The sequence below is a fragment of the Myiozetetes cayanensis genome, unplaced genomic scaffold, assembly GCF_022539395.1.
Source record: "Myiozetetes cayanensis isolate MyiCay16 unplaced genomic scaffold, myiCay2020 scf4, whole genome shotgun sequence".
Lineage (NCBI taxonomy): Eukaryota > Metazoa > Chordata > Aves > Passeriformes > Tyrannidae > Myiozetetes > Myiozetetes cayanensis.
Genome location: NW_026087631.1, coordinates 19,101,708 through 19,117,120, shown reverse-complemented (window position 1 = coordinate 19,117,120; position 15,413 = coordinate 19,101,708). Strand labels below are relative to the sequence as shown.

At 37.9% G+C, this 15,413-nt stretch overlaps 1 protein-coding gene across 12 annotated transcripts in view; it reads left to right on the top strand.

Moving 5' to 3' along the window:
- Positions 1-15,413, top strand: part of TRPM3 (transient receptor potential cation channel subfamily M member 3) — a 411,043-nt gene that overhangs the window by 304,681 nt on the left and 90,949 nt on the right. For 8 of the 12 annotated variants that reach the window (XM_050328974.1, XM_050328966.1, XM_050328970.1 and 5 more), the window contains one exon: positions 7,815-7,989. In XM_050328974.1, coding sequence (XP_050184931.1) covers positions 7,815-7,989 — 175 coding nt within the window. Of the gene's footprint in view, positions 1-7,814; positions 7,991-15,413 lie in introns of all 12 variants that reach the window. The other 4 variants (XM_050328972.1, XM_050328977.1, XM_050328968.1 and 1 more) reach the window with 1 other exon arrangement.

The following is a 15,413-nucleotide window of genomic DNA, read 5'->3' as shown; positions in this document are numbered from 1 at the left end:
CCTCTCACTAGGGTTTCCAAGTACTATGCAATTATTTGGACCAAAATGTTTCTGAGGGCGACAGGTTTTGTGTAGTGTATTTCTTTCAACCATTGTTGATACATCACACTGCTGCATACTCTGCTTGCCCCATGAAGCATAGCAATAGCCTGGAAGTGGGACTTTTAGGAATTTTGAGCTAAGGAGTTTCTTTGGTTCTGTAACTTACCAGAAACCCCAAGTTCCAATTTGAGTTTCAAGACACCTTAAGCCTCGTAAAGAAATCATAAAGAAATGTTATTTTGTCCTGTTTCAGATACAAATGATTAATGCTTCTTTGGTAAATTTTCCCTCAAAAAATTGTAGTTCGTCATATATATTTAGGTTAAAACTAAGTCCAGATCTGATCAAACTGTTGTTCAAAGCTGTCAGAGATCACGTAAACACATAAATATTTTTATTGAACTTCACAACACATGATCAGTTTTCCACCAACAATTGAATGGGATTTTCTACTAAATACTTCTGATAAATAATCTTTGCATTTATGAAGTCCTGAAGTATAAACCCATCTGTTGAATTAGTAACCTGTACCTTGGAATATGTCATCTGTTTGATGCAATTATGGTTTTTTTGCACTATAAAGTATTTATGCTAAACAGTCTGTGCAGAATGGTCTGAGAGCAGTGTGCACAAGCAAATACTTGGCTCATATTTTTGGACTTGTTTATTTGTCAGCCAGTAAGAGAGCATTGAGTATACCACTTTCAAAAGCCATTATCCTGAGAGAATTTTGCGGTTGGAATGGTACCTCTTGCCCAGAAATGGTAGACCTTTTGCAGGATGTACTCTAGTTAGACGCCTGAAAAAAATATAAAGTGTGTCATGGAAACTTTCTGCTGCTGACTCTGTTAAGTCATTATCTGAAATAGGTACATGAAAACCTGTGGTATGATGACTAGAGTAGAAACCTGCTAATTTATATACCCCACCACCCATAGTACGTCCAGGTCCAGGAAGGTTTAGTAACCTGTGGAGCCCTAGAGAGTAGTGCTCTGCAAAACTGTAGAGGGTCCTTGATCATGCGAATATACTTCTTTCATGAAGACCTGCTTGAGCCATTCCAGCTCAGTGATACCTTATACATCCCTATCCATCCCTATGGTAGTTTCAGGATTTCTAGGAAGGGTGAGAACCCTGTTTCCACAGATTGGAAATTGCACAAATGAGCAGTGTGTGCTTTGAGGAAAAGACTTCGAGTTGTCAGGTTGACTGCATGTGCTGTGTGAAAGTTTGTGGAGGCTTCCTCTCCCCCTCCTTTGGGACAGTTTGGACTCACTCAGGATGTACATGCTGCCTCTGTCTTATGTGTACTGTAAGTGTGGAGAACTTGCTCTAAGCTGCACACCATGTGTGAGATGTGACATAGGTTTCCAACTGTACACCACTTCTGTGCTAGCCACGGTGCAGAAACCTCTCCAGAGGGACAGACACAGGCTCCAACATGGCCAAACAAATCCAAATAATTACAAGATTCTCCAGTCAAAATTTCCAGATTTAAAAAAGAAAGGAACGTAGGGAAACTCACCCCAACGCATCTACCCTGATGAAGGAGCAAAGGTGGCCAGCAGGAAATCAACCCAGATGTGCCTACCACCACCCTCCAGTAAGATGCAGAAATTGGAGACATTTCTGTCTGGTACAGTGAAGTAGAGCCTTTCAGTTTTATTCGTCTGAACTCAGGACTGAACTTAGAGATAGTACACAACATAGTGATATGTCCCAGTTACTCTTATAAGCATGCTTAAAAACATGTGTAGCAAATGCATTTTGTAGTAAATGGGGCATTTTATTCATTGTTGGTCTATAAAAACGTGGGTAGCTCATGTTTAGCTCTTCATAAAAAGAATTAGTAATAATTTATGAGACAGTTATACATTATTTATAAATATACTCACAGTATAAAATATTCATGTTTTTCCAAGAACTGGGAAAACAAAGTAGGGCTTCTGCAAGGCATAGCAGATTTTTTTAAATCCGTTTTCACACAGTACAGACATTATGCAGCTTTTCCTTTCTTCCATTTCCAAATTCATTCATTTCTTCTAGTTTATTATTTTAATTTACATATGCGTGCACTACTGCTATGTCAAGGGGAAAATTATATTATTTTTTTGTATAATAACATGAAGGCCTACAAGTTGCCACTGGTGCACATTAGGAAAAATGTTCTGATACGTACATACCTTCCTGGAATCACAATTGCTGGAAAGTCTCTCATTGTTTTTGTTACTGACCACAAAGGCAATAACACAGTAATGAAGCTTTAAGTTGACTGTATAAATCTTTGTCACAATATTGCAGTCTAATTTACGATATTGCACCAGCAATACCTGGCACTGTGAATAACTTATCAATCTAGTCTACCCTGTAAAAAATCCATACTTAGTGAAATACTCAAAATACAAGTTATTGTTCTAGAGAGTAACATAGTGATGAGCCTCAGGTCTTTGGTACTATTTGTTCTTCTTCTTCTTTTTTTCTTTTTTTCTTTTTTTTTTTTTTTTTTTTTTTTTTTTAAGGTGAGACTTAGTGCTGTACTCTAGTAACCATGGTGGTAGTAGATCAAGGGTTGGACTTGCTGATCTCAGAGGTCCTTTCCAACCCAGCTGATTCTATTGTTCTTTTTGCATAAATCATTATATTGAATGAAAATAATAACACTGTTTCATCCATATTCTGTTAATGAAGTCATGAGAGACTACCTGTCTTTTTTGCATTAATAGTGGGAGTACTAAGAATTCAGTATGTGAATTGGAGATTTTATTAAATGAGAAATAGTAATATGCCAGTTCATGTGAGACATTTCATACATACCTGCTCTTGAATACAAGCTGAGTATTTCTTTCAAAAATCTGAGAAAAAAATATCTCTGGCTAACAAATTATTTTTAGTAGCACAGAGTACATATTGAGAGACCACTCTTAAGTGCAAAAACTCTTTGCTTGTGGAATCAGATCTTTACTATCTTGAAACATAAGTATAATTTCCCAAACCATAAATGTCACAGTGATAACACAATAGTCAGCATTAACAGCTATTATCAAGTCCACAGATATGCTGTTAAACAAGAATGTTTCTCCGTCATCCAAAAGGAAAATGAAAAAAGATTTGCTGAAACCAAAGCTCATCCTAGAAATGCTGAAACAACAATGAACTAAGTAAATATAAAATAAACCCTCCATGTATTAACAGATTTCTGTAATTTTTCAGATATTTAAAAATAGCTGATTTGCACTTAAAAGAGATTTCTCTACAAAGGAGGTAAAAAAAAAAATAAAAAAAAAAAAAAGCTGATTAATATGTAATTTAATGCCTTATAGGAAACAGAAAAAAATACCCAGATCTGTGAAAATCAGAGTGTACTTTTTTTGTGTTTGGAAAACAACACCATTTTGACAGTCTTTCCTGATCATAATGCATTGTCCTATACCGAACAGGATTATCTGCAATTTTAGAATGAACAATATTACAGTGAAGTGTATTAATGCTACTCTCTTTCCTGTTAATAAAATGTGAAACACACAATTTTTAAGTTTGTATATTTTTAGTGTACTTGCTTAGTGAAAACAATAGTGTTGGTGGACATAGCTCAACAAGATGAGTGCTATCATAGTTTTACCCGGACTTGGGCAATTTTGTGTGAAATTCCACAAAAAAGCATGAAGGGAAAATTTTTTCCTTGTTGATTTATTGGACTGTCCCTTTTAGTGCTTGGCACAAAGTTCCCACCTTCTGGGTGTGTACTAGGAGACAGCAGTTCCAATACTCTAGTCCAGTTTTTCATCAGCACGGCTCTATTTTGGCATTGCCTCCTTTCTGACAATCTCAACTCAAGCAAGAAACTCTTTTTATAATTATGTCCTTGACATTGTAAGAAATGTATTACCTTCACATTTAGCATCTCACCTCACAGCCTGACATTATCTTTCCAAATGAAGTGGCTGAAACAAAGGGCTCCCTGTGGATATATCAGGTGCTGCCAGCCCCCTTTTTGCAGACTATTGTATAATGTGCATGCACAAGCTAAAATAGAGCTCTTACAGAGAATTCGTGATTTTTTTTATTTCTGAGGAGATGTGGAGATCTAGAAGGAAAAATACTTCAGTTACCAGTTAAAGAGAAGTTCACCAGCTACCTGCCTTCCCAAGGTCGGGGATTCTGTCTTGCTGGTATCACGAGCCAACATTTTTCAAATTGTCCCAGTGTAACATTAGGGCAAAACATGGTCATTTCTCAATTTCATGAGTTCAAAATAGTTGTAAATGTAGTGTTAATATCTAATCAGAAACAGTCAGTCAAGTGCAATTTTTTACAGAACCTCTGCATCTCTGCATTTATTTCTGAATTCTTAATGTTTAGAAGCAAAGAAGCATCCAGGAATTTTTCGTATCAAACCATCTAAAAGTTTAGTGCAAATCTGATCTGCATTTTGCCTGAGAGTTATTGAGCTGCAGACATCTTTGGTAAAAGTAGCTAACGTTTTATTCTGAAATGAATATAAAGTCACAAATTACTTAAATGTGATTGGGAAAATCATAGAAAACTGAAAATGTGGTAATTCCCATTTACCCTTTTTTTGAAATTTTAAGGTACTCAAGCAGACATGACCTTTTTTTTTCACCACGTCTGTTGAATTCCTTTCATATTGTGGATACCATCATTGCTCAGAAATTAATCATCATAAATCTGGGAAAGTTCATAGCATTAGGATTCAGAAAATTGTAGTCTAGAGGGCTCTATTCAAAGCAATGCTTTGAAGAAATATTAACAAAGTATTAATAACTGATTTTAAAATATTACTGTCTAATTAACTGTCTAATTTGCCCTCCATACTAAAAAAAATATATATTTTTCCAGACCAGAATTATTTATGGAGAACAATGAAAACTAAAAAGAAAAAAAATCTATTTGCTGAAACTCAGGGAGAATTTCCTGAAGGAAAATGGGATACAGAAATCAATTTTCTGTCTAAATCTTTTCTGTTTCACAACAAAGTCTAACAGAATGAGAGAAAGAGTTACACTTAGTCTGAAACTTAATTTTATATGATGAATCAAGGTTCATATGAGCTTTTTATCTCAAAGCTATGAAGTTTCATCGAAGACTGAATTTGGAGAAAAGTAGTTTTATTTTGCTAGCCTTGATGCCATCTGATTAACTAGAGTGAAACACAACTGAAACACTTGCAGAGAATGCTTGCACGCCATGTAACAATATATATTAAAAAAAAAAAAAAAAGGAAAACCAAAGGTTGCAAGTGGAATATTAGACATGCTTTCAAATGACCAACTCACTGGCCCAAAAACAGTTCCACGGTTTAGACTTAACATCGTTTATACTATTAGAATTATTTAGCTGATCAATATCTATTAGAATATACTGAGAATGAATAGTAGAACCTGCTTTAGGAAGAGTTTGAGATACATAAGGCAACAGCAACTGTAATGATTATTGAGCATCATTTCAAACTCAGAAAGTTTTTCCCTTTTAGTCTTACAAGAAGGCTGTAAAGACTTCACTCCTCTGATAACCAGAAATCTTCTGAACTCCATCTAAAATTATTAATGTCCAATGTGCTGTACATCATAGGCATATTCAGACATAGTGTTTTTCACCCTTCAAGTTTCTAAGGAAGATGAGCCAAATTCATTGAATCTCGTAAGATGAAGTCTTGGTTCCTCATATACTCCTTTTGGCTTTTTTTCTCCATTTATTCCAGTTTGTTCTTTCTGAACGTGCATGAGCATGGGTACATACTCATTTTTTTGTATTTTGCATGAAACTTAGTGAGTGGCTTGCACAATGTCACTACAGTGCCCCTATTTCCAGTTGAAAAGGTTTTGCTGTGTGTATTCTAGGATCAAATCCCTCTTCATGGTCTTGCTACACCAAAGACAGTTTTCTTGTGATCAGCTGAATCACGTATTTCTCTTTTCTACTGTTTCCTTCTAATGAGTTCCCGGTTTATGGCAGAATTTATTAAACACCAAGTAAATTACTTTGCACCTTGTACTGTGAACTTGCTCAATTTTTATTAACCTTCAGTGTCATCCAGACCCAATTTGATTGTTTCTGAGAATACTTCTTAACATTATCTTATTGGCAGATGTCTAGATTAGGCAGAGCAGCAATTCAAGAAAGTCTTTAGTATTACTAGAAAAAAAATAACCCTTGAGCTCTGTATAAATCATTCGGTTAATCACTTTGTTATGTTCTATCCTTCTTAATCTCTTTCATTAGACTACATTTTATAATTCTCCTTGTAGTTTTCTTAATATAAACACCTCACAGTTTACTTAAGTTATATAATAAAAAGCCACAAACTAACAGTAGATAGAGCATAACTAAGTATGCTGACAGTCATTTCAGGAAACAAAATATTTGTTTGTAAAGTGGTTCAGGAGGTGCATAGAGTATTCTACTGTTGCGTATAAAAACTAGGGTTTTTTCTTTCTTTCTTCAAAAACAGTTCATTTTTGACAGTAATTCAAATTCTTAAAATCATTTGATCTGTCAGTGTTTCTAGAGGGTGCAATCAGATTTAATGTTCCAGCCACACAGGCTTACCTTTGCTTCTGGGAATTGAACTCTCTCTAAATGAGAACTTGGGCAGACACATTAACACCGGTTACCTGGCCTCATGCAACTTTTCCCAAACCAACCATTAATGGTCTAGGACATCCTTTTTATTTTTTTTTTCAGTGAAATGTCAAAATTTTGTGCAAAATGTGTATTGTTTTTCTTAGGGAAGGGTAGTTTAAAAGGAAAAAATCCCTTTCTATTGGAAAAAAAATGCTAATAGAAAATGTTCAACTACCTCTATCACCTGAGTACTTTTCAATGTCCCCAGTCTCAACTGGTTAAGAAGTAAATATCATAAAAGCTTTTTCAGGTATGTTAACACCAGCCTGGTGTCAGATTGCCTTTCAACAAATCCATACAACCTTCCTGGCAATTGCAACTTTTGCAAGGAACTCACATATAATTACACCACAAATGCTTGAAAAAAAGATGTCTTTCCTTTGGTTAAGCAGTAGTTCATCTCTCTATTGATCAATGTCCCCAGTATGGGGTCTGCAAATCAAGGAATGTGCTGCAAAATTTGAGAGAATTCAGAGAAAAACTGTGAGACCTACTAGAACTGAAAACCAAGTATAACACTGGCTTGTAACAGAATGTGTGTTTAGTCTATCAAAGAGAAGGTTAAAGGGCTATCCATCCACAACCTCAAAGTGGATCAATTATGACATGAAAAATATCATAGAGCTGATTTTAAAACAGCAAGCAAAGCTATTGGAAGACCCAATGATGGGAAACTGATACCAGGCAAAACCTAGACAACAAACATAGTATAATCCTGATTATGATCATGTTAGGAAGAAATGCAGTAGCATTTCATCTTTAAAAGAAAAAAAAATGTTCTATTTAAATACAACTCTTGTATTTAAAACAGAAGATAATTCTAGAAAATACTGTTTATGCAGTGGAAATGACAAGATGTCTACACTGATCCCACCTGTCCATAAAATCCCTGATTTTCTGAATGCCATTTTCTCTAGCATAACCCTGTACAGTCACAGTGCAGTTATTCAGTCTGATATTTTTTTCTTCTGTCTTCTGTTATGTTTTTTTGGTCTTACTGGTTTTGTATTTTTTTGTTTCTTTTTCGGGTTTCTTTTTGTGTGTGTGTGTGTGTGTGGTTTTTTTGGTTGGTTGCTTGGTTGTTTTGTTTTGTTTTGTTTTGTTTTGTTTCTTTCTTTCTTTTACTCCAGGAATTGGTCAAGGGGTGCCAGTGGTGGCCCTTATTGTGGAAGGAGGTCCCAACGTTATCTCCATTGTTCTGGAGTACCTGCGAGACACTCCTCCTGTTCCTGTTGTGATATGCGATGGCAGTGGCCGAGCATCTGACATTCTTGCTTTTGGGCACAAATACTCTGAGGAAGGAGGGTGAGTAATTTCCTAGTGTATGTTCTTTCTCTATCCACAGGTTCAATTTGATGGTAAGACAGAGCCCAGGAAATTATTAATAATGTAGTGAAAAGAAACAGCTACCATTGATATGGGTGAAATGTTGAAGGTATTTAGAACAAATCAAAACAAAATAAGGACTTAAAGCACCGCTAAAGAAATTCTGCATAATAAAACAGGTATAGAAATTGTATCATATAGTTACTTGCCATGACATATAGCACATAGACAAGTACAGTGTATGGTGTCTTGCATTTGCTGGTCAAGGGATTCTGTCAAAGGGCATGGGGAATTACTTTCACCAGCGTAGAGATGCTGTCATTATAATACAATGTACCACTGTCCTCAGGCTTCATGTAGTCTTACATGTTCATATAAGCTAATTTGTATTTGTCTTGCCTATTGAGCATGATTCTGAACACCTGTCTGTACTCTGTACATGACTTCTTGTGTGCTGGTCTGTATTTTGCCCTGTCCGACCTTTCTTTGCAGGCTCTTGGTTCATCATCCATCCAAAGGCAGAGGGCCATGCACTCCAGCAGTTCTCACATAAAGGGCAACTCCAAATTGTCTTCCCAATCTGCCTTTCCTAAAAGCTTGTATTCTGTAGGCACTTCCTTCTTACCTAAAGCTCATGTGTGTGAACCTGCTTAAACCCTATTTTTTTGATTTTGTGATCCCTTCCCATCACATCAGTCTGGTTTATGGACCCTGTGCATCATGCTCCCAATGGGGCTGTTGAGGAATCTCTGTCTCTACCCCAGTATTCCTGCTTTAAAGCCCTTCTTACCAGGTCAGCCATTTTAGCAAAGGTAACTTTGCCCTGCTGAGTGAGGTGTTTTCATCTCTCATAATCAGTCACTGCTTTGCAGACAGGTCCCATGGTCACAGAACCTTGTCACTAACACCAGCTCTGCAGGCAGCTATTGACTTATATTATCAGTGTACTCCTCCTCACACCCTTTCCTTTGACCAACAAGATTGAGGAGAACACTAGTCATGCTCTTCACTCCTGCTCCCAGCTTTCACTGTCACTTTAGCTGTTCTCCAGGTTTCCCCTTACAGTATCATTGGTGACCATGAGGAGAACAGTAGGGGGTTAGACAAGCTGTTGCAGTCTCTCCAGTAGGCAACAAGCCTCTCTAACTGATAGGCCAGGTCAACAGATGAGTGCTTCTGTCCCCTGCAGCTAGGAGATGCCCCTATAATCAGTGAGAGATTCCTCCTGGTGGTCTTGCATGGATTAGGTTCAGGTGGCACAGATCCTTTGTTTGAGTTCCTTTTCATATGGTTCCTCTTCAGCCTATTTTGTAGTTGTACATTTTTAAGTGGGGCAGGAGCCATACTTTTTGTGCCAGCAGTCACCAGCTTTCATCCTTTGCTTTATACAGAGGTTGCACTTGCCTAAATACGAAGTGTGGACACTGCCTCTATCTGTATTGCAGCTGGGGACAAGGGCTCTTCAAGCTCTTGCATTTCAGAGAAGATCCTATTTCCTTTTCAGCTTTACTGATGGTGGATAGCCTTCTCACTTCCTTCCCTAACTCCTGTGCTTGGAGATACAACCACTCCAAGACAGCAAACCTACAGGAAAGAAGGGCATCTCTCCTGGCTCAAGAATAAGACTGCAGCCCAGACTTGGAGAGCCACATCTACTAGTGAAAACTCCATCTGTTTGGTATCAAAGCCTCTACTCTGACAGGGACATCTACTCCAATACCTGGAGAAAATTGTTCTCTAGCATATCACCACCGTACTTGAGACACTTTATGCTTGAATAAATTCGTCTGAGGCCCCCTTTGCATCCTCTTGCAGAAACTGCTGCACAAGCTTGGCTATATGCTTTGTCTGATTCTTTGATACCCTCAGAGGGTTTCTGCGTGTTCTGCAATGATCATGAACTTTGTCCTCTGAAAGCTCCCAAAGGAGAACCCAGAGTCTGCTGCTCAGAAATAACAAATAAGTGAAAATTTAATAATTTCAGAAATAAAACACAAAAGAGGAATCAAAACCCCCTCAGATTCTTATAACTAAGACCTGTTTCATGTTTTTTATCTAAGTAGTTGCTGTAATCTTACGGTTGAGATTCCCTGGGAAGGGACTCCTTTTTTGTATATGTTAGACTATATGAACATATGTATTCACACATACAACAGAGTTAAACAAATAATAAAATATAAATCTGCAAGCACAGATCTCTAGCCCAATTATTATTATGTGTTTTTAAAATAGATGTGTTCATGAACTTACTCAACCTAGAAGTCCTACTGGGAAAAAGATAGTTTTCAATAAATCATAGAATCATAGAATCAACCAGGTTGGAAAGGACCTCTGAGATCATCAAGTCCAACACTTAATCCACTGCCACAGTGGTTACTAGACCATGGCGCTAAGTGCCACATACCTAGGTCTATTTTATATTCAGGTTCAGCACACTCCAGTGCTGCATCTAGGGTACATTATGAGTGTGCCAAGTTTCATTGTGTCTTTGAGAAGTTTTTTCTCTGTTTTCAGTGACTTCACTGAAAACACATTTCACATAATCTTACTCAAATATGTTTTATCCATTTATCTGCTACATACATACACAGTTTGCATCTACCTTGTCTGTGTTCTGATGTCATCATGCAAAAAAATACAGCAAGACAAGAAGGAATGAATTTATTTCAAGGTATAAAGTGGACTTATAAAGGAAGATGGAGAGAGACTTTCTACAGGGATCTGTGGTGACAGGCCAAGGGGCAATGGCTTTAAACTGGAATAAAACAGCTTTAGGAAGATATTCTTTACTGTGAGGGTGGTGAGGCACTGAAAGAAGTTGCTTAGAGAAACTGTGGATGCCTTACCCCTGGAATTGTTCCTGGCCACGTTAGATCAGGCTTTGAGCAACCTCACCTAGTGAAATGTGTTCCTGCCCATGGCAGGGGGATTGGAATTAGATGATCTTTATAGATTCCTTCCAACCCAGACCCAATTCTATGATTCTATGATTTTATGGTTCTATTTTATCATCACAAACTCCTGCCTTTAAGAAAGGAGAGTGATAGTATCATCAGTAGAGGCAGAACAGGCATTTCTTACCTCAGATACTCAAGTCTTGCTTTGTGAAAGGTTATTATTTTCCCTTACTATGGGTCTTCTTTCTGTAGGGGTCCTGTTCCAGGTGGTTACTGCCACACTATCAAACAGCAGAACTATTTGTTTTTTTCACCCTGCACTAAATAGAATGCACAAGCTATGAAATTTGTAAAACTAGCTAGTGGGAACTTCTGTGTGTTCACCATGCTTCAGAAAACATGCAGTGACCCAGAAGTGAAATGCCAATATAATTTATATCACACAAATATTTTATTCTTTTCTCCCCCATGTGACCTACGTTTGAGTAGTGCTTAGCAATATCAGGAGAATAACAAATAATTACTGTGTTAACTGAGTTCAACTGCTAGCTTTTTCTTTTGGATGGAATCTAAGTAGGTTATACAAAACTGTGTCTATTAAACTCTAAATCAAGGTAATACATCCAAATTGCATGCAGAGTTTAATTCTGCAGTCCACTGTGCAATCAGGCTATTCCGTCAGAAACCTATTTTAATTCTGGCTACTGGCCAGGATCAGGGTCTTTTCTAAGACACAGTGTGTCTTCCAACTGCTCCTATTGGATATCTAATTGAAGTCATTCAAAACCCAGAATGGTAGAAGCAAACTCACATGTATATTGATTTATCGTGCTGTTTTTGCAGTCATAAATTCTCAGTCACTGCAGTCCAACAAGGATTCATTCATTCTCTAAATATAAGAATGTGTGCATGTGTGTACTAAGCACGACTGTGAGTTCTGTGAGTTTTAAAGTTTATTTTAAAATTTGTTTCCAGGGGAAAGTAGCTATGTCTGGAGGTGAAGGAGGACAAATACTTTTCTCTGCTTGAGTTTTGATCAGTGTGGTGCCAATTTATCCTTTTAGAGAAATCCTTAAGAGTGCTGGACAATTGCATGTCTGCCCAACAAATCCTTTTGTACGGGGTTTCAAAGAATTGAGATGTGCTTGCCTTCCCTCGTCATAATTTATTCTTCATAAAACATTCCACATAGTAGAAAGACTAACAATTTCTTATATCAATCAAGGTGCAGTACCCTTTTACAACATCAATGCCTGTGCATCCTTGAAAAGATAGGAGATAAGCTTGAATTTGCCTTATTTTAAGGCCTGATCATAGGCTTTTCTTGTGACAAGGCAAACACGTCACTCCCTGAGGGTGATCTTTTGGTACACTGTGTAACTGTGAGCAAGACATCTCTGGGCTGCAGTGGAAGGAGGCTGCCTTCACAACAGACCTGCCTGCACTGCCTTGCAGAAGGTGTTGCCTGCAACTATGTGATGTACCACCAGCAAGTTAGGAGGAGTGATGAAGCACATCTTGAAGTAAAGATGTCTTTGGGGCTAAATCAGTTTTGAGGTCTCACCTCTCTCACTGAAGTTCCTGGGAGAGGCAAGGCTCATGTGCAGTTTCCCACTGAGGTTTCAGCATTATGAATATTACGTATGTAGAATTAATACTGGTCGGCTTTTTTAAGCTTATTAGAACTTTAATATCAGGGACTACATATTGCCTTGATCTGAAAGGTCTTGAACAGAGTGTTAAAAATGCACTAGGTCGCTAAATTTCACTACAAGGAAATATAATTCTCAGTAGTAAGCAGAGTAATTTCTTGGTAGCTTCTGCATCATTTAGGCAACTCTCTACGGACCAGATCTTTCAAATTGTCTCCAGTGTTCGCTACAAAATCATCTCCCATGAGTCTGCAAGATTAAGTGAAATGTCTGTTATCTCCTCAAATATTAGGCTGGATTTTAAAAAAAATTCTTTCTGAGAAGCACAGGCCAAAATAATGTCGTCTGTGTCTTCTGCATAAGACAAAGCAATGGAGAAAGTTTTGCTTTGCTGTTTAATCATCCAGTATTTTTGGACAGAAATAGATTGTCACTTTATTTACATTATCTATTACTTGCCTTTTCTGATTGATCCTAAACAGGGATTCATAAGATCATTGAACAGTTTTGATGACAGCGTCTTTAGAGGTTATCTAATCCAACTCCCCTGCCTTGTACAGGGACATCTTCAAGTAGATCAGGTTGTGCAGAGGCCTCTCCAACCTGACCTTGAATGTTTCCAGGCACCTACTTCATCTCTGGGACATCTGTTCCACTGTTTTACCATCTTCATTGTAAAAATCTTCTTCCTTAGAATATAAATCCTTAGATATAAATCTAATCCAAATCAACACTCTGAGTTTTAGAAACATTGTCTCTTGTTCTATCACACTGCTAAAAAGTTTGTCCCATTTTTCCTACAGGCACCTTTCAAGTACTCAAAGCCTTCAATAAGATCTCCTTGAAGTCGTTGTCTTCTCTTCTCCAGGCTGAACATCCCCAACTCTCTCTGCCCTTTCTCATAGGAGAGGTGTTCCTCTGATAGGAGAGGCATTTCTCTGATCATCCTTCTAGCCCTCCTCTGGACTTGCTCAAGTAGGTTCATGTCTTTCCTGTGCTGATGATCCCAGAGGTGGGCACAGCACCCTAGAGCAGAGCAGAGGGACAAGAATCCCTTCTCTTGATGCTGACCACTCTGTCTTTGTTGCAGCCCAGGACACGTTTGGCTTTGTGGGCTGCAAGTGCACATCAGTCCAGCCTCTCACCCAACAACATCCCCAAGTCCTTCTCAACAGGACTGTTCTTGATATGTTCATCCTCCAGCCTGTATTGGCTCTGGGGGTTGCCCAAACCCAGGTGAAGGACTTTGCACTTGACTTTGTTGAGTTGTTGAGTACCTCAGCCTTCTCCTGCTACATTGTTGCCAGTTTGCCAGCCTTGCTTACCGGATGGGTAAACAATTTTTTCAGCCTGCCTTTTCTGGTTGACCCAGCTGTAGAAGCCATTTTGTTATTCTTTGCATCACTTGACAAGTTCAGCTCCATCGTTGCCTTGGCTTTCCTCACCCCCTCCTACACAACTGGTCTGTGTACCAGGTACAGGTTATCTGTACCTTTTTCCACTGCCAGTGCATTCCCTTCTTTTTAGTTTAATCAGCAGGTCTCCACTCAGCCATGACAGTCTCTTCCCTTCCTTGCACAATTTCTTTCACCTGGGTATTGCTAGGTCTTACGCCCTATGGAAAATGTCCTTAAAGATCTGCCAGCTCTGGTCTGCTCCCTGAGGGCAATTTGCAAGGGCAGTTCTGCTGCACTGAGAGCAGTTTCCCAAGGGGTCTTACTGACTACTTGAGCAGCCACAAGGTTTTTTCTTTTCCCTAAATTTCAAGGTCCTGACTTTACTGTAAGGTCATACAGAAAACTAATGTTTTCTTAAAACAAACAAACAAAACATACCCTCATCCTCTTACAACAATACAAGTAAATTTTTGTCCTGAAAATAAATGTAAATGTATATAGTTCTACTTTAGATGAGAGATTTTTGACAGTAGGTACATATATTCTATCAGCAATCCAGCTGCTCCAGGAAAGGAAAAAAAAAGCTGAATAGACCTGGACTGGGAGGATAATGGGTGTGTCTTAGGTATTTAGGGAATGAATTAACAGTTTTGAACTATGTGAGAAAGAAAATAAAAGAACAGGTTAAACTCCTGTTTTGTTTAGTCAGGAGCAAGTTACCTGAGTATTTTTTCCATGACAAAGTAAGTGGAATTCAGGGAATCATACCATAAAATGCCCCAAACAGGATTTTATTAGCATTTTCCAAAATATTTTTGGAACTTAAGCCTATTAGAAAGATGATAAAAATGCTGACTCTGATGGAAGTCATAATTGTGGTGTTTGAGTCTGGTAAAGTGGGAATTTTATACCTGTGGAACCTTATGCATATGAGGGTCATAATCTGTGACAGAGGCTCCTGAATATGCTGTACCCAAGTTAGTGGCCAAGAGTCTCCTGTATTCTAGAGTCAAAGAGCCATCTCCTTTCCCCTGAATCTAAAATTAGAAATCTGTGATTTGAAAAAGCATGTACTTAAGGTGTGTGTGTAAGAAATGCGGTTGTGTTTGCATAGTAGATAAGTCATCACCCCACCTTCAAGTCCCAGTTGTTTTGCTCACAGTAGTCTCTGAAGTTACTTGTTTTACGCGAATTGAATTTAGTGATTGCATCACAGATTTAGCCTCTAATAGCATGCCACAGTTTGTATTTGTCCCAGCTGGGTTGCACAATTGAAACTTTGATTTGATACCTTCTAATATTTATAGATTCCCAAGGAATAAATGTGATACAGTCTTGATATGACTGATTTCAGTTTATAAAAAACTATGATTACTCTAACAGAATGATTGCTGTCATTGTTTCTGTTTCTGATTAAAATCACTTCAAGTTTTTCATCTCACAAAGACATTGAACAG